The 20,228-nt window shown below is 42.8% G+C and overlaps 1 protein-coding gene across 1 annotated transcript in view; it reads left to right on the plus strand.

The window, feature by feature from the left end:
- Positions 1 to 782: 782 nt before the first annotated feature.
- The window catches only part of ENTPD6 (ectonucleoside triphosphate diphosphohydrolase 6), a 41,000-nt gene continuing 21,554 nt past the window's right edge, over positions 783 to 20,228 (plus strand). The window contains exons 1-9 of the mRNA XM_073672514.1: positions 783 to 932; positions 3,580 to 3,830; positions 6,305 to 6,381; positions 10,151 to 10,294; positions 11,918 to 11,993; positions 12,118 to 12,153; positions 13,787 to 13,875; positions 15,513 to 15,592; positions 20,026 to 20,090. Coding sequence (XP_073528615.1) covers positions 925 to 932; positions 3,580 to 3,830; positions 6,305 to 6,381; positions 10,151 to 10,294; positions 11,918 to 11,993; positions 12,118 to 12,153; positions 13,787 to 13,875; positions 15,513 to 15,592; positions 20,026 to 20,090 — 826 coding nt within the window. The 5' untranslated portion in view covers positions 783 to 924. The remainder of the gene's footprint in view (positions 933 to 3,579; positions 3,831 to 6,304; positions 6,382 to 10,150; positions 10,295 to 11,917; positions 11,994 to 12,117; positions 12,154 to 13,786; positions 13,876 to 15,512; positions 15,593 to 20,025; positions 20,091 to 20,228) is intronic.

Consider the following 20,228-nt stretch of genomic DNA (forward strand, 5'->3'; position numbering starts at 1 on the left):
TAGGTGGTTTGTCTCGCCCCGGTGTACCCACCTCCTGTTTTGTAGGTGGTTTGTCTCGTCCCGGTGTACCCACCTCCTGTTTTGTAGGTGGTTGGACTCGTCCCGGTGTACCCACCTCCTGTTTTGTAGGTGGTTTGTCTCGTCCCGGTGTACCCACCTCCTGTTTTGTAGGTGGTTTGTCTCGCCCCAGTGTACCCACCTCTCACTTTCTTATGTATGGTTTTAATTCTCTGTTAATAAACATTTACTTTTTAAAATCAACTGGGCCTATGTGTAAAGCTTGTTTTTGGAGTTGCTCAGTATTTGTAAGCCGCGACCAGGAGCAGGTGATAATACAGACGTGGTGACGTGTTTCTTAGACCTTTTCCTCTCATTGTTCCTGGTTTGGGGTTACAAATACTGAGGAAAAATACTGACCAATTACTGAACGTGTGAACGTGACCCAATACAAACTCTTGTACCACAACACTCCACGTCAGCCTGACACGGCCAGAACTGCTGGGCAACCATAGCTCCCTCCAGCATTGTGGATATATATTTGCTGCCACATTATGCATCTCTTCTTGGTAAAACTAGAGCACAGTCCCCTCAGTCAGAGCCCCGGTCCCGGGCAGCACATTCCCCGCCTGTGACAGCACAATGTGACCGTCCTCAGCGCCTCACAGCCCGGGATACCAGGAATGTACACGGAACACGACGCTACAACCCGGCACTGACGGCAAGCCACGCCCACTTCTTTTCTGCTCTCGTGACCTCCTTCCTGGCATTCCGTTCTCTCCTCCAGCCTATCAGCGCGGACGCATTGATCACGTTACCTCCTGCAGACGCCTCGCAATGACGTAGGTGAGAGCGGTGCAGTGATGTGGAGTTATTCGGCAGTGACAGCAGCTCTGCCGGCACCGTGACCTCCTATGGCTTCTGACTATGTCCAGGTGAGTGGAGCCGGGGAGTAACAAGTGGGAGCCGCTGCTCCTCTGGGCGGCAGGGGAACACTCAGCCGACAGTGCGCCTTGTGCTATCATTATTGGGGTATTACTAATGCTGCTCCACACTGCCGCCCCTGGTTGTACCTGGGATTGCCGCCTCTCTGGCAGTTGAATACTATAATCCGTCCGCTGTTTTGTGCCAGCTTCCATGATAATTAGATCCCAGATTTGGTGCCATTCTAATCTGTATTTTACACTGATTGAGCTTCTTAGCGGTTAAACTTAACTTTTTTTTTTGCTAATTTTAAGATCTCTAATTGCTTCTAGAGAACAGAAAGTCATTGTTCATAGAGCCGCTCCTGAGACATGGCTTTATATTACAGGACTGGGCAGTGATGTCTCTAGTCTGCCACTATGGTCCTACATCCATCTATGATAAAACGTCTTGCTGTGGGTGACACATGATAGATCGGGTGGGATCACAGGGCTCGGGCCCCCCACTGCTGAGACCTCCCCATCAATATTGCTAGAACTGAGAAAAGAAAGGCTCCATCCAGTATGGCCACCATTACAGCACCCAGATCTCCCGAGTGCTAATGGAGTGATGTGACCCCCCACCCCTTGTATCCCGGCAGAGGAAAAAGCCTGGCCAACATCCCCCGAAAAATCCAGCATGTCCTAGCCTTCCATCAGGGGATAGTTGACACAAACCTGACAACCTGATAGCCACCCAGTCTTGTGAATTAAGATGGCTGTTGTCAGGCCATATAGTTGTCACCCTGCATATTGGATTCCCACATGTAAAGTTTCTTTTTTGTTTTCATGGGCTATAGGCCACTGCCAAAGGGGTCTGGCAGCAGCTTACTCCCCGCTCACTATTGAGACTCTGTGGATGCTTTGCTGAGCGATAGTATAGGAATGGCCTATTGTTTTCCTGGGAAAACTGGGGGACAATGGTTCCCAGACGTGAGACGTGCGTCTGTCTCAAGACTTGGTTCCCTGTTCCCCATCTCGCATCCAAGACTGATATTTACTGCTAATTGCTTGTTAGGAGAAAATATCCTATTAAATATTTGGGCAGCAAGTACAGGGGTAACACACTGTGCCCACGATGAGTTTTTGATGGTGCATATTTTCGCTGTGTCAAAAACACAGCGCCTTACAGTTCCATGTGTTACTAAAATATATTATATTTTAATTAGATGTATTAATAAAATATTTTTTAAATATATTTTTAGTTCTTGTTTTTGGTCATTCACTTTTTTGTGTATATATATATATATATATATATATATATATATATATATATATATATTTGTTGTGAATACCCATTTACATGTATTAATGGTGATATTCCCTTTTTTGGTGTACATTTCCATGTCTTTTGGTTCCAGCAAGTAGATGGGATTTATAGACCTCTCATGCCCACCGTGCTTTTTCTTGTTTTGTTTTTTTGATCAGGGTAAACTAACCTGTGGTGCGTGTTGCATATCCGCAACGTGTCAGTTTCTCTAGCGGGTACGCTGAGTTTTATGTGCTGATTTCCCCCATAGACTTGCATTAGATGCAGAAAATCTGCAGGTAAAAAACTGAAATGTATTTTTAGTGCATTTCCTCGGCGGAAACGCATCAAAGACACATGTAATCCGCACATGATTATCAAAATAAAGTTTTGTCAAAGCCAAATATCAGGAAGTATAAAAAAACAAAGCTGCTTTATTTAAAATATAACTTACCAACAAGAGACAAAAAACGACGCGTCAAATATGTGATGAAAACGCATGTAACCTTAATGGGTGCAGAAAATCTGCAACATAAAAAAACTCCCCAAAAACTCATGGTGGGAACGTAGCCTTAGAGTTGGTGCAAATTCATTCACATCCCATTCCATGGATCACGACATTGGTCGCTGCACAGAAGCGGGAGAATTGTCTCTTACCTGCGGACGTTCGTGGCTCTTCTTCTGATTAGTTGGCCTGGCATGATGTCATGTGTGTCTAATCGCAGTGATGATGTCACCCCAGGCCACCTAACCTAGAGAAGAGCCGCAGATACAGTCAGGTAAAGGGTGGTCCTGCCTCTCCCCCTGCGGGGGGGGGGGGGGGGTCACAGACCAGTGTCAGGGCTGATGCAATGGGATGTGTATACGGCCCTGCGGACGCGGACCCGGTGTCCAGTATATGTTTTCTGGGGTAAGCTTGTACAGCTCCTCTGCCCCCAATGCTACTCACTCCTCTAGCCTTCGGCCGCGCTCGAGGCCCTCACTAGGCTATACACACTAGCGGCAGCTTGCCGCGCTTCACTGCTCTTATGGCGTCTGCACGCCTTGGGCTCTAACTGAGCTCCCTGAGTCTAGCTTGCAGGAGCCTCGTGCTCCACTGCTGAACTATTAGCTGTGTTCTCTAGACTGAGCTCCACTGCAGGCTGACCTCTCTCAGGCTCATCTACTGCAGGAACTGAACTGCCTCTTGTGGAGGAATCCATCCATGCACCCCTCTAGGATCTGTGGCACTAATGCGCAGCATGGGCGCCACATCTGCACATTACTTATGGCATTTATTCTTTGGGCGTGTATTATTGTCCAGTTCTCTATATCCCGCCAGTATTGTCAAGGATTCTGAAATTCTTGAAAAGAAAATGTTCTGTTTTGCAGTTCTGAAACAACAACCATGAAAATCCCAAAGCTCCCATTCCTGCTATTTGTGGTTTTATGCATCACTCTCTATGTCAGCTACCTCCGATGGAGTCCAAGTACGCAAATCGAGAAATCTGTGCCTAACCTGAAGAGTGCCTATGGAAGCGGGAGGGAAACTGCTCAGAATGAGCTATTCTATGGGATAATGTTTGACGCTGGGAGCACAGGCACGCGAGTGCACGTTTACAAGTTCAGCCAAACATCCTCAGGTAAGGGGTCCGGTGTACGGGCAGAGCCGGGGGTACCTGGGGCTGCAGGGTGGGATGTGCTGTCTGACAAACCCCTTAGAGAAAGCACAATGCGGATTTTAGACGCGGTGTAGTCCTAGCACCCAGACTGTCCGACATTAACAGTAATAGTGACCTCCATTGTGTGATGCTGCATTGCAGTGAAATACTGGATATGTAGATATGCCAGAATTTCTAGTGCTGCAAAATCTTCCTTCATTATTCACATATGACTAAATGCTCTAAAAATGTACACACTGAACCATAGAACAAGCTTTCCAGGACATTTATTGTACTGACAGACCGGGATATTTCCTGTACTACGTGGAACTCAGGTTTCCATTTTATGCTTGGATTTAGTTGAATTATTAAAGGTAATTTGTCATTAGACTTTTGCCACCTAATCTGACAGCAGCATGATGTAGGGACAGAGACCCTGATTCCAGTGATGTGTCACTGGGCTGTTTGCTGTTTCAATACAATCACTGTATTATCAGCAGGAGAATATCAGTAGAGGCTGCTGCCATATAGTCTTCCATATTTGAGTTCTGTATAACCCTGCCCTCACCACTGATTGGGAGCTTTCTGCCTATGCACAGTGTACATAGAAAGCTGCCAATCAGTGGCGTGGGCTGGGTTGCAGTAGATAAAACAGGTAATTAATCAAAACTGCAGCAAGCAGCTCAGTAAATGACACATCACTAGAATCAAGGTCTCTACCTACCCCTACATCATGCTTCTCTCAGATGGGGGTAGCAACAACCAGTTGACAGATTCCCTTTAAATTGGACCTCTCATCAGATCAAAAGCGGCCAGTTTTTTTTTCTATACTGTACCCGCTGCTCCCTTTTTATGGTTTTTACAAGGGGGGCGTGGCTCACCGGATTCTTCTGGGGGCATGTCTTTAACCTAAAGACCTTCAAGGGACTGCCAGCACAGAATGACTGTTCAAACTAAGTCCAGGCACTCGGTGCTTCATGGGGGGGGGGGGGGAATCATTTATATACACCTTCCCACCTGCTTGTTTTCTGTCTAACCCCACCCCCTCTTCTTTGACAGCTCTGTCATCATAGAGCAGAGAAGTGAGGAAGCAGGGAAAACAAGTAGATGGGAAGATGATTGGCCCAGCTATGAAGCATTGATTAGCAGGACTTAGTTTGAACAGTCATTCTGAGTTGACAGTCCCCTTAATGATAATGATTAGCACTAAATAAAATGGTTTATTTCTCTAGAACTGTTTGGTAGATTTCACTTTAAAACGACTCATTGTGGGCAACATGTTTTTCCTGTTATATTTAGAATTCTGTGGGTTTTTTTTTTTTTTTTTTTAAAGAGCCATGCATTGTAGGAGCTTAGATGGGGCTAGGGCCCCTGATATGTCTTTTGGCTACATTCAGCTAGAAATTAATAGTTGAATATTTTATTCTTCTTTTACTGTATTGGCTAATGATCAGTTTAAATATATGGGCCTTGATTCATGATTTTGCATTTATTTTTATGTTTTTTTGGGGTTTTTTTCAGTCTTTTTGCTCTGGCAGAATATTTGCTAAATGGACACGTAATGTTTGAATTCAAAGATAGTTGTTTTTTTTGTTTTGTTTTTTTTTTTTGCTAAAAGTCACACAGGTCTTATAAAATGTTGCATTGGTCTTCAACTGTGTGAAATAGAAATTTGTTTTTTTGTACCAACTAGGGTACTGGAGTACAATTGTGCCATAATTATGCTACATCCAAAACATGCCCATAATAGTGAGCGGCGGCTGTAACCACAACGCAGCACTGACAGCCGCTCAGCAGTACATCAGTGGAGAGGCGGCTGTCAGTCAGTGCCGAGTGCGATCACGGCCACCGCTCACTATGCGCTGAGCGGTGACTGAAGCCGCACCGGCCTGCCTCTACGACTGAAAGCCTGAGGATGCCGGGAGGAATAAAGTTAATTTCCTTCTGGCAACCAGGCTTTAGAACCCTATTAACCTACAGATTACCCTTATATCTGCAGGTTAATAGCTTATTTCTAACAGGTTCCAATTAAAGAGGTGCAAATTATAAAATTATTTGAAACCATTTTTTTCTCCAGGAAAAAAGGCTCAAAAGCAGTAATAATGCTCTATCAAGAATTGAGCCAGGTTGTAATAATTAGCTGACGTATGCCATACAAGCATGGCTCACTTGGGGGGAAAAAGTATTAGCTCTCCTCTGGGGGGAAAAATACCTTTTTTTTTTTCTTTTGCTATCTCTTGGTAGCTCCTCTGTATTATATGATTACTTCTGGAGAAGTGTTGATTTGCTTGTTGTACCGTAAAATGAATAATCATCAGATAAATACTGTAATGGATTCTGTCACACGTCCTGTAGCTGCTGTAATGACCCTGTGTGATGGTGGTGTGACTGCGTCCCTAGCATCGCTGCTCCGGCACATGCACTCATTCCATCTGATGATTTTGTGTCTTGCGCAGGAGCCCCTCATCTAGATCATGAACTCTTTAAGGCTATAAAGCCAGGCCTGTCTGAGTATGCTGACGAGCCAGAAAAGGTAAGTACAAATGAAATTAATTTGTAGCCACCTGTCTTGAAACTTTGAAACTGAATCTATCACCAGGTTATTGCTATGTTATCTGAGAGCACCATGATGTAGGGGCAGAGACCCTGATTCCAGCGATGTGTCACATATTGGTCTGCATGTTGTCATTTTGATAGAATCACCGTTTTCTCTGTTCAGATCTAGCAATGTCCAGGATGCTGAGCCCTGTATAACCCGCCCCCACTACTGATTGGCAGCTTTCTGTCAATGCACAGTGTACAATCAGTAGTGGGGGTGGAGTTATGCAGAGCAGGAGGGCTATATGGCACCAGGCAACTAGTCCTGTAGTGATAATCTCCTGCTGATAAAACACTGATTTTATTGAAACTACACTAAACAGCCCAGTAAGTGACTTATCGCTGGAATCAGGATCTCTGTCTATGCATCGTGCAGCTTTCAGATTACATCGTCAAAATCTGCTGACAGATTCCCTTTAGGCAGACGGTCTTCCTTCCACCTGTTGTGATATGTCTCTTTTTTAATTAGGTCAATAAATATCAACATATGAATACAGATAAATCATGAGCTGGTGCTTGGTTGGGGTATAAACCAGTTAATACTATAATGACCTTATTTTCATATTGTATAACATAAACCAAATTAACAATCCCTCCCTTCCCCATAAACTCCCCTTCCATTTCTCTCCAGCATATTAAAGGTTAAGCTAAAGATGATTCTACCTGAAATATATCTATATTTTAGGAGCTACGGTAATTGACAATATGAGCTAATATTTTAGGTCCGTGGAATAGGAGTCTGTCCGGCCAATTGTCCTCTCACATGTACCCATTAGGAAACTGAAAACAGGAATGTAAAGCTTGTCTTCTGGTTAATGGTCGATAAATTATTATTTTTGCCCATACACTATAAAATAAAAGCTTTGGGGTTATTTCTTCTTTTCTAGTAAGGTATCTGTCCAGTCCATTTTAAATAAGAAATTAATTTTGATATTGGGAAGTGGGTGGTGCGAGTTCTGCGTTCCGCATTGTTTTTTCCGGGCAGCTGCTGCCCAAGTATGTGAGGTGCGGTTATCTCCATTATTTCACAAGCTATTTTCAGGATATTAAAAAGGCTCATTCTGGGCTGAATGAAAATATTAAAAGCATTTGTCAGAAACTTAAAGTGTTTTCCATAACTCTTGGATATGAGAACACTCCCAAAAACAATGGAAAATATTGGTCTGACATTTGGAAGCTAAGTAAATATGGGAAGGGTTTTATCTGGGTCTGTCTCTTCGGTGGGATAAAGCCATGGATTTATAGTTATCATATAGGAGCATACTTTTTAATTTTATTTGTAGCGTGTAATATATCTTGTCCTGAAAGAGCGGGACATTGGGTGCACCATTTTTTCGGACACGACAGTGTAACTAACAAGTGATGAGCGCAAGTGCTGGTTACTCCAGTTTGCCTAGGGTGCTCGGATATGTACCGAGTATCGCGGGTGATCGAGTGACATGTTCGAGTCCCCGCGGCCACAAAACATGCCGGGATTGCCTGACAAACACTGGTTATCCCTGCATGTTTTGTGGTTGTCTAACAGCCAAGAAACATGCGGCTGTGGGGACTCGAACATGTCACTCGATCACCCGCGATACTCGGTGCATACTCGAGTAACCAGCACTTGCGCTCATCACTATAACTAACCAATTATTTTCTGGTTTGATGACTTTATAAATGGCACTTAATGAGAATGATGTTGTCCGCAATATTATTGAAATTTTCTAGACTCCTTAGGAATTGAGGCCATAATAGTTTCTGTGATTTTTTTAATTTGACGTTATGCTAATTCATTCCCAGATAAACTCTGCCCCCGTTTCACTAAATGAGAGGGTGATCCTATTTGTTGGGATATGAGAAAAAGTGGATGTGAAACTACCCGATGGCTGCTAGCAGCCAAAACAAATATTAGACAACTCATTGCCTTAGTAATGGCTGTGAAGCGCTTGTTAAATGTCGTGCGATTTGGTGCTGAGCCATTACTTTCTATCCGTGTCCTGGAACATAACTTGTTTGCAGAGGTATTATGTGAGATTTCTGCAAATAGCTCTGACACAAAGACTGAATTACACATCTATGAAGGTTTCTCAAAAGCTCTTATTTCAGAGAATTATAAGGCCATGTTCACACGGTCAGTATTTTACATCAGTATTTGTAAGCCAAAACCAGGAGTGTGTGATAAATACAGAAGTGGGGACGTGTTTCTATTATACTTTTCCTGTGATTGCTCCACTCCTGGTTTTGGGTTACAAACACTGATGTACTTGATTAAGGGTTTCACTACCTGAGACTAGTTGTTTTATCCACTATCATAGCATTTTAAATTCTTCAACTGGAATGTTTCCATTCACACCAATAAAGAAAAGGTTTTTTGGATTTCCGTGAAGCTGGATTTTTCTGTCTTTGCAAAATAGTGACCAAATACTGAACATGTGCATGTGGTCTAATAGTGAAGGTTTTAGGAAAGTATTTCCAACTCAAAGGGGGTGACATATTGCTAGACTATAACCAGGGCTGTGGAGTCGGTATAAAATGGACCGACTCCAACTCCTGAAATATATAATAAATTGGGTACAGTAGTTCAATGCAGTTTGTGGGGAATATTATTTCATAAGAATTTGGGAAAGTTATGAAATGTCCTATTCCTGATCTAAGGGTCTAGACTTTTAGCGGAGATGAATCTGTGCTACAGTAAATTTATCACTTAAACATGAGCCGTGTATGAGGGAGTCGGAGTCAGAGGTTTGGCTGACCTACTCCACAGCCCTGACTATAACTGACTTGGATACATATCTCACCTGTGGGACACCATGTTCCTGAGAATGAAGGGGCTGTAGTGTGGATTTAGCAATGCAGTACTCTTCTCAGTTTTGCCCTTTATAGATGAGGATGGGGTAAGTGCCACTTTCTTAGGGGGGAAAAAAGCGGGTTAAGTTCCCATGACGAGTTTTTTGACGCTGCATATTTTTTGTTGTGCAAAAATTGCAGCGTCTTACAGTTCCAGCAAAGCAGATGGGATTTACACAAATCGCGTGCCCGCTGTCCTTTCTTTCTCGCAGCGTAATCTGACCTGCGGTGCGTGTTTGTAATCCTGAATATGTCAGTCTTTCTGGAGGGCACACTGGCGCTAAGTTTCTTGTGCAGATTTTCTCCATTAGATTTGCATTAGATACGGAAAATCCACAGGTGGCAAAAAAAAAATAAAAAACATTTCTAGTGTGGAACGCAAGTAAAAACAAATGTAATCCGCACGTGACTATCAATAAAATTTTGTTAAAACCAATTACCAGAAAGTATCAAAAACAAAGCCGCTTTATTTAAAACCTGAGATGCTAAAAAGATGCAAACTGCGGTGTCAAAAAAGGGATAAATGCATGTAAAAAAAATGCACCCAAAGACAAGTGACCTAATAGGTGCAAAAAATCTACAGCATCAAAAACTCGCCAAATGCTCAACGTGGGAACGTAGCCTTAAGGGTGAGGACCGGAAAGTTGGACCTCCACCATAGTACATAGGACCTGTGGGTGCTACTCCAGAATATTTGTGGTCAGCAGAAGGTTGAATATGACAAATGCCAGCGTCATGTTTTACAAAAAAAACAACGTAGACCTATAGTAGAATGGGCAGAGGAACATAACAGATGCCAAGTATTGTGGGTCCCATAGTACCTTTACATTAGATGAAGAACATAGAACCATCACCCTTTTCTCTTATGTTGTCAGTGCGCTGCCGGAATAAAAGAGCTGCTAGATATTGCTATTGAAGAAATCCCCGAACACCTCAGGAGATCTACTCCCCTTGTGCTGAAAGCTACAGCTGGATTACGTCTGCTACCAGAAGAGAAGGCCCAGAAACTGCTGGACACGGTAATATGCAGGCTTTTCTGTAAAGGATCATTAGAAGACATTATCTGTCTGTTTTTATTAAAGAAACCATTTTTAAGTAGGGTCTTACTGCTTTTTGGGATGAGAGGAGAACCTCTTCTTCATCCCCCTCCTTGCGTTTAGCCGGGGCCAAGGGCACTACAACAATGTCTGTGTGTCTCTTCCTCTGTAGAATGAATTGTTCTAGGACAGATCCCGTTTGTATCTTCTGAACAATTCACAATGACATGGAGATGAATGCCATTATTGTAGTCAATGACTAAGACGATGGGCTCCAACAATGTTAGGGGAATCTATTTCTATACCTGTCTTAAATATCTGCAAAAACTCACACTACATGGAAAAAAGTATATGGAACATCCTCCATATTATTGAATTCGGGCATTTCCACCTCTCCCCACCCCCCATTGCAAATTATTGGATAAAATGGAGCATAGCTTTGTAATCTCTATTAACAAACATTGGGTCATATTGTAGAGCTGAGCAACTCTATCCCCTTCCTGCGTTGTGCCTGACATCTGCATTTATAGGTGGAAAGCATTGTCCAGGCATACGATATCAATGACCTATCCTTAGGACAGTCATCCATATTAGATTGGTGAGATCCGGCACCCTCATCGATCAGCTGTGGCCGGATGTCAGCATTGAAGCTAAACTGCACAGCGCCGTTCAATGTTTAGTGGCTGCTGACGGGTACTGCAGAACAGCGCCTATTGATTAGAAAAAGGTGTTCTGCAGCATAATGTTTGGAAGCAAAGTAAGGGAATAAAGGATACTTCAAAAATTAATAACTATTCAATTCCAGTAGTTGGTAAAAAAAAAAGAAAAAAAAGGGTTGTCCAGGTTTGGCATGGAAGTCTTCAGTCAAACTATGTGACTGCAGACTTGTGAGCCCTCACAGCACACACTGTCCAGATTCTCCAGTGTCGGCAGCCAGACCGGGCGATCTTGTGACTGCAAGTACGTGATATGCATAGCCCCAGCCACGTTCCGACTAGACGTGCGTGACCTTGCTCTAATTAACTTGTATTGAGTGAGGCTGTTCAAGTCTAGTCTGAATGTGACAGGGAGTATACAGCATATCACATACTTGCCGTCACACGACCGCCTACTCCTGGCACCAGTGAATCCTGATAGCGTGCACTTCGAGGATTTACAAGTCACGTAGTGACTGCAGACATTCATGCCAAATCTGGACAACACCTATTTAATTTTTTTTTTCTAAAGTTATTTAAGGATATTGTGAATGATGGAGTATGCATAACATTACTCAACTGCACATAATTGTATTCTTCCAAATCTGTGAGAAAAGTTTTGAGGGGAAGATCCTTTCCTGTGTAAGCATGGCTGTGCACCAGGTGAGGATCACGAAGACCTAGTTTGCCCAGTGCGATGCACAGGACCGTGTGCTCACAAATGCTGTTTCCTACAGAAGCACTTACAAAATCTTATGCTAAACCTTCCCAGTACAAAGAAGTCTTATATAGCCACAGAACGGAGCCCAAGAACAGGTGTCCACTTACTATTGGCCATACAGTGTATGTCCATTCATGTCTGGCAACAGTTACATTGAGCAGGTAGTAAACTTGATTGCATATATTTTAGGTGAAGAACATTTTTCAGTCCTCCCCGTTCCTTGTTGGAAAGGAAAGTGTCTCTATTATGGATGGCACAGATGAAGGTGTGTATGGTCATATATTTGAGGTACTTATGAATATAGGCATTTAAAAATTCTGAAGTATTTGTCCTAAAAATCTAAAATATCCAATATCCTGTTATTTAAAAAGTGCTTTTTTCCTTTCCAGGAATTTTTGCTTGGATCACTGTTAATTTTCTAACAGGTAAGCATTGCTAGCTGCTATTTTATTGAATGCACATGCATTAAGGTAGCACATATGATTGAAAGGGATTCTCAACTCTGAGGAAGGTGCCCAAAGCCTGGAATCACCTTAAATAGACACTTCCGAATATACGTCATGTCCTACATAAATATATTGTCAAAGTATGTCCCGACCTTGTTCTCTCCTGCCCTGTCCTTACATCTTCGAAAGGTCCTTTTGAAAATGGGTTGATCACAAAAAGGCTAATTCATCAAAGTGCCTAATCCAGATTTCTGCTGTAAAAACACTTTGCACAAAATCTGTTCTACTTCTCAATGTGAAGTTGCACAAAAATTTGGCAAGCTTGCCGTTTTCATGCTAGTCCTGGCCAGCTCCACAAGAAAGGCAGAGCATATGCTCCGGGTCATCAAATCAGTCAAAAGTTATGGCATTACTTAAGACAGATATGTTACTCCAGTCCCTGACAGGAGTAGCATCTCTGGTGAGACGTGCGGCACTGAGAAGATGTGGCGTATACTTATTAATGAATTCAATGTAGCCTACTCCTTTATGCCGCTTCATTAAAACTGGTGTGTACCATGCCTGTCTTCATTATTCTGCCCCAAAGTGTTTCCCTGCTGGAACCTCCAGTGATCAGCTGCAATCTGTGGGGAACCATGGCATTAACTGTTTAACTCCCCTGCTGTGCCACGTAGAAGAATCTGAGCATTGTCCATGTAAATGAATGAGCTCCCTATGCAAGGCCTCATTTAGACATTGGCTTTTGTTTTTTCTTTTTACAGTGTGCTGGATTCTATTTTTTATCCCATTTTTGACCTTGTGTCAGTTTGTACCATCATTTGATACCCTTTTTCATTTTTTTTTTCTCATAGCCTTTTATAGTGTTTTATTAAAAAAAAAATTAGATACAGACCCATTGAATTAATTGGCGAGTTTGGTTCATATCCTGTATCAAAGACAAACATGTCCTGTTTTTTTTCTTCTTCTCTTTTTGACACTGTCCAGAAAAACAAGAACATGTGATCAGCAAATGTGTGAAATGTAGGAGGCCTAGTGCTGGATGGATTGGATCTTTCAAAGCTAGAAACAATCTTTATTACCAATCTGGAGTTACAAAGAGATAAGGATCGCTCTGTATTAACTCAGAGTTCTCCGATGGGCTGTATAATGCTGAGGCTTCTGAACTAGACAAGCTTTATGTAATAACTATTTTAGCACTATATGTTGATACTTTTGATGACCACTTCCTTTGGAGCATCCGGCTATAGTAAAGTGTCAGGCATATAAGATCAGTAACACTTCTGGCCCAACATTTCAGATTGGCGGACCTCCAGTGTATGCAAAGACCTTCATGTGGGGGGACACTAATAATTTTATGTTGTGAAGAGGACCTCTAGACTTGTTAGATCTTTCGGGACACACTCCTGTAGGGGGTCTGATGAGATGTTACATGATGCATATATTTACAGTGATTTATAGTCCTCCATTGCGTTTTATATACAGCAGAGCATTGCCTTTATGTTTAGGAAGGCACCATACGTGGGTATCTGATGGGAGGACTCCAGTCTTGTGATCTGATGAGCACATAACATAGTTTCTTGTCTTATGTTACGTTTGTGTCGTCTGTAAATAGGAAGTTTAACAAATCCTTCAGCAAAGTTGGCTGGAATGCTGGATCTCGGTGGTGGATCAACGCAGATTACCTTCTATCCATATGAAAAGGTATAGTTGGCCACCATGACACCTTAATGTAATTATATGAAGCAGCTGCTTCTTGTGGACCACACCACAGTGTTCATCTTCAATAGCAGGAGAAACCCAATGTTATTATTGACTACTTTACAGTAAGACCTCATTCAGATACCCAGAGATTTTTAGCCATTTTTGGTCAGTGTGTCCATATCTACCCTCAATGTGGCATCAGATTTTCTCCTCTTCAAAAAAAAAATGTACAAGCTTCTGCTACCCACTTAACAGTAAAAAAAACACATTGTATGCTATCCATTTTTTAATTTTTTTTAATAGACCCAAAGACTTTATCAGTCAGATGTCTCCCTTTTCTTGGGACTGGGAGATATTATAGTGCTGACACATGACCACCGCTCCAACGTTTCACGGTCAAACTTTTTCAGAGATTTATGTTATAACAGGGTTGAGGGGGTAAGGTCTAAATACTGTCAAAACAAGCAGTTAAGATAACATACACCAGTCAGGGGCAATCAATTAATAAAACTGGAATACTGCACCTTGTGTAAGTGGTGTGGAATATATGCACCACATTCAAGGACTTCACTGATTACATTGATACCTTTGGTGGAGAAATCGGCTTTGTGGTTCTCTAATCATCATTTGAAGTTTTCTTCTAATTACATTTCGGTGCACAGGGGCCGGACTGTGCACGGGGTCTTCTCCTCCCTGTCTGTGATTCCCCGGCCCCTCCGCCTGCCTCCGGTCATTGAATTACAGGTCACTGCTGAGATTTCATACAGAGGAGGAGGGTCATTGAATGATCAGAGGCAGGTGGAGGGGAATCACAGACAGGGAGGAGAAGACCCCGTGTACAGTCCAGCCCCTGTGCACCGAAATCTAATCAGCAGAAAACTTCAAATGGTGATTAAAGAACAACAACAAAGCAGATTTATTCACCAAAGGTATCAATGTAATCTGTACTACAGTACCACTACAGCCATGTCTTTACTTTACATTACAAAATTGTGAGGACAGATTCTCTTTAAGTTACAGTGTGTCAGTCTTAGATAAATATTGTATAGATATCTGTATGAAAAACAAGGATGGAATACATACATGAGACACTTATGTCTGAATGAGGCCTGATGGTGAATCTGACCACTAGGTGCTACAAGTAAAAGGGCTATTCCCTATCAGAAAATTTCAGTCCCCGGGTGCAGATTTTTTCTTGCCCTACACAGGTCCATCACTGACACTACCCAGCCGCTGGTCTTGGCTGCAGTGCTGACGTTACATTGACAATACAGCAGGCAGTAATCGGTGAGCTCCGCAGCTCTGAGCGGGGAGTTCCCGTCTGTACGTTCAGAGTCACTGAACTCTGTAATGGGCTGTCATCGTGACATCAGAACGCAACCAATAACAGATATTTGGGGCAGCAGCGGAGATTCAGCCCGGACCTTGGCAGGGTGAGTAAGGCTCAATTTATTTGTTTCTTTTAATATTACAAATTGCGGCTATGGCCAATTATTTTCTGAAAAGGCAAAACCCCTTTAAAAATTGCTTAGGTCTTGAATTTTGCCATGTATGTTCAGCACTTAGGTTTTTGATTTAGGATTTGTCTATATAATAAAATGAGTTTACTGCAGTAACGTTGTCTTCTGTATACACAGACCACGTTTACTGGGGCACCAGCTGGATATATCACCAACTTTAAACTCTTCAACCGCACATTCCACCTCTATTCACATAGGTGAGTTATTTTGGGCCTTATCGTAGACTTAGGGGGTCTTATGGTTAGTCTCTGCTTGCCATGCCGTGCGGACATCGTGACCGTAAGCGGTTTTCATTCATGTGATCACGTACCGACTTCTCATTTAAATGAGACTTTAGATTTTTATATTTTTTTGTGCAGTGTAGCCATTGTCACTCACCACTCCCCATAGGTGCAACTAGTAAATATGCGCCGGCTATTGGTGTCTCTTCTGACATTACCAAGGAAAGTAAACATCCGAACAATGAATGGAAATATTTCCTAACAATTACAATTAGAAAATTAGGTATTAGCGAGCAATTTGTTTTATCTGGAAAATTCTATGCATAAAGCATTCGAAGGTAAAAATGCATTCAGACAGCTGAAATATGGCTCCACATGGGACTAATTTAGTAGCAAGAACAAAATCTGATCCTTTCCATACACATTAGATAAAGCCGGACAAACTCGCCGATTTAATTAACTGTCTAATTTGTGTGGAGAACTCCTGACTCTTCCTGACTGATGTCAGAGAGGATAAGGATCAGGTATGTTGCATTATACTGCCCGATCTTTTTGTATCCCTCATGCCATGTTCACACATTCAGTATTTGGTCAGTATTTTACCTCAGTATTTGTAAGCCAAAACCAGAAGAGGAACATTCAGAGGAAAAGTATAATAGAAACACGTCACCACTTCTGTATTTATCACCCACTCCTGGATTTGGCTTATAAATACTGATGTAAAATACTGAACGTGTGAACAAGGCCTAAGGTAGATGTCTGGCAGTGGCTTCAGTTCCGTTTATAATGGCACTGATCAACTATTTTTAAGTTATTCTTCATTGCTTACCGACATGTTTACACAGGCTGAGGAACAATTATGGGGACCGAGGAACCACGAATATGTTCTTCTATCCCCATAGAGCGTCATGTTGTCAGCAGTACATCCCCTGTTTGTTTGGTGCGATGTGCTGCCAAGAAAAATGACTTCTCAGTCACGTCATTGGGAGACACTGGAACTATGGGTGATATGCTGCCACCTGGAGGCTGACACTAAGAATACATCTTAGAACATAAAGCTGACTCTTCCCCAGAAGGCTACATCAAGCCAGCTGACACCCAGTTATTCAGTTTAGCTTCGTGGCCCTCGGAGGTCAGACCGCCTCTAGGGCTACCATTGTTTTCTGGTTTTGAGTGGAATATCAGGCTAAGCTAGGACACCCCTGCCAGGGCACTGTTCTTTCTCAGGGCTGTGGAGTCGGGAGTCTGAGTCGGTGCCCATTTTGGTGGAGTTGGAGTTGGTATAAAATGGACCGACTCCTAAAATATATAATAAATTGGGTGCAGTAGTTCAATACAGTTTGTGAGGAATATTTTTTCATAAGAATTTGAGAAAGTTCTGAAATGTCCTATTCCTGATCTAAGGGTCTAGACTTTTAGCTGAGAAAAATGTCCTACCGTAAATTTATCACTTAACCATGAACCATGTATGAGGGCGTTGGAGTCGTGGAGTCGGAGTCGCAGGTTTGGCTTACTGACTCCACAGCCCTTTCCCTCCATGGGGTAGAAGCCTGTCCATGGGGTAGTCTTCTGTCCTCATCTTTGTGAAGCTCTTACTTTTGCATCTATGGATGCAAGTCTTAGAAGGGTGCTAAAAGCAGCAGTTGCTTGGGTGGTAACCTGAGGGGTTGTTGTTCTTCCTTCTGCAGCACTGATATTGGTTTTCCCACCCTAAGGACTGCTTTAGGACTTCCCATGGTTCTGGTTTTTGAGTCTCCCAATGATGTGACCAAGAGATAAAGATTTTTGGTACTAGTCATAAATTTTTTCTGAAAGAAACAGCATCCTCCCATGTTTTTTTGGGGGGTGAGGTTCTTGGTTTTGTCCTCCTACTGCTTTTCCACTAATTGAATAGCTGGGGCAGAGCCTGTTGGGGAGGCTTATTTTCTAAGATATATTCTTAGTGTCAGCCTCCAGATGGCATTATATAACCCATGTTTCCTGTGTCCCCGAATCGAGGCTACGAGAAGGATTTTACAGTGAATACCAAAAATCTTTATTTTTATGCCGGCATAAAAGTCCAATCACCCAATTAATGAGCATTTTGCTTGTTCTCCCGGTGTGTGTTGGCATCTTTATGCCTGCAAATAATCCTCTCATATAAAAAGACCATTAATCCTCTCTCCTTGTGCAACATGCATGCTGGTCCCATGAGGAAGACCAGAGTTATCGGCCCACTGTTATCTATAGTGTGTAGCCCTAAAGCCCCCATCTCACATAGCGAGATCGCTGCTGTGTCACGGTTTCGGTGACGCAACAGCGACCTCACCAGTGATGTCGCTATGTGTGACACTTTGCAGCGATCAGGCCCCTGCTGTGAGGTCGCTGATCGCTGCAAAATGTCCTGGACCATTTTTTGGTCTTTGCCCTCCCACTAGTCAGCACACATCGCTGTGTGTGACCAGCGATCATGCTGGTAACCATGATAAACAGCGCGTTACTAGGGGCACATGCGCACCTAGTAACCCGCCGTTTATCATGGTTACCCCTCTGCTACGGTGAGCAGTAACCTCCCGCTCACCGTAGCAGAGTGGTAACCATGATAAACAGCGGGTTACTAGGTGCGCGTGTGCCCCTAGTAACGCGCTGTTTATCATGATTACCAGCCTGCTCCTGCTTCAGCAGGCTCGTAACCAGGAGCAGGACATCGTGGAAAGATTCTTTCCACGATGTCGCTGCTCCCCTGATCGTTGGTGAGCCTGCCTGTTTGACAGCTCACCAGCGACCACATAGCGACGCGGCAACAATCCCTGACAGGTCGTATCGTTGTCGGGATCGCTGTAGCGTCGCTATGTGTCACGGGGCCTTTAGACAGGGGACACCCTTCCCCCAGACATAACCTGATCTTGGTCCTGAATGAGTTGTTGAATGCAGCCTAATGATCCCAGGATATCCATCTAATGCATGTCTCCAGCAAAGCAGAAAAGATAAAGGACAACTGCCTGCAGCTTAAAGGCCCCGTCACACATAGCGACATCGCTGGTGAGGTCGCTGTTGCGTCACCCAAACCGTGACTCAGCAGCGATCTCGCTATGTGAGACGGGGGCTTTAGGCCTCATTCACATGATATTTTGCACTGGTATTTGTAAGCCACAATCAGGAGTGGATTCTGCAAAGAGAAACTCTTTAAATGAAAGATTCACATTTCTTCTCATAGGAGCCACTCATGACCTTGACTTACAAATAATAGGGCTTAAAGCTGCATTTACACTGAAAGATCATCGTGAACAAGCTTTCTTAAGAACGCTCATTTACAATTATCTTGCAGTGTAGACAGGTTGATTACTTGATGGACGATCAAACCTTGCGTACTTCAGGGGAAATTATCTTTTGCACAGCTGAAATGATGATCATTCTTTGTGGCACGTTGTGCACGTGCTGCCGAGATCTATGGCTGCCTGTGCACACTGAACAGATCATTCAGGGCGCATCATTTACCATGGTGTGTGTGGAAAAAGGCTATTAAATGCCCACCGATTGGTAAATATATTGGTTGTTTAGTGCCACCGGTTGGTCCATGTAAACGGACCCTAAAGAGGTTATCCACTAATTTTACAATGATGACCTAGCCTTAGAGTCTGACACCCGGCACCCCCAGCGATCAGCTGTTCTCTTGTCGGCAGCTACTGGCCGGAAATGGTCAATTGTCAAGCTGCTCTGCCATCTGATAGTGGTTTCGGCTGGGTACTGCACATCTGCCACATTGGTTTGAACAATTTTGAGGTGTGTAATGTTAGATTCTTATTATACTTTATTTTCTCCAGTAAAGTGGTTGTCCACCTTTGGAGACCATTTTTTTTTACCTGGATGTATATATTAGGGGTTAAAATTTATTTGTTATTGGGTTTCATTAAAAATGTTGCAGTGTTTCCATCCTAGCCTCTTGGCTGGCTGCAGAATGACTTGGGTGAGAATCAGTCTGAGCTTGTTTTGACGGGAGACTTTGTAACTGTCTTTCTCTGAGTTCTTCTCAGCTCATTGACCACATCAAAGTTCAATGTGTGGGGAAACAAAGAAACTGTAAAATCCAAATTTTAAATGAAGCACAACTACAAAAATATTTAGTTCCAAATACATGCATTCAAGTAAAAAAATGTAATATATAATTGTCCCAGACGTGTGCAACCCCTTTACCTTGTAATATCCTGGATTGCCTTTATGTTTAAAGCTGTAGTTAGTAGAACATATCAGGTTCCACGTGCGACCTGTTTAAATAAGGTCTATTTTCTAATAATCTACATAAACTATATACATTTATTATACATTGTCTGTGGACATGACCTGTTATGTTGTGGTCTGCGGGATGCTACACTTTCACATGATTCAGCGAGTCTCATTTACCATCTCTTTTGTCCTGTTATTGTCTGCAGTTACCTTGGACTTGGATTAATGTCAGCAAGACTGCAGATCATGGGAGGCACTGAAGGAAAGCCATGTAAGTTGTTTTTGTTTTTTTGTTTTTTCTTTGCTTTTCTTTATAAGGCCGGGTTTACGCATAGCAGAAATGCGGTGGGACTTTTCAGCTGTTTTGTTATCTGCAGGTGTATAGTAACAATCATCTGATTATTGCTTT

This window comes from Phyllobates terribilis, unplaced genomic scaffold (assembly GCF_046119375.1).
Source record: "Phyllobates terribilis strain yellow unplaced genomic scaffold, ASM4611937v1 Scaffold_3__8_contigs__length_932513732, whole genome shotgun sequence".
NCBI lineage: Eukaryota > Metazoa > Chordata > Amphibia > Anura > Dendrobatidae > Phyllobates > Phyllobates terribilis.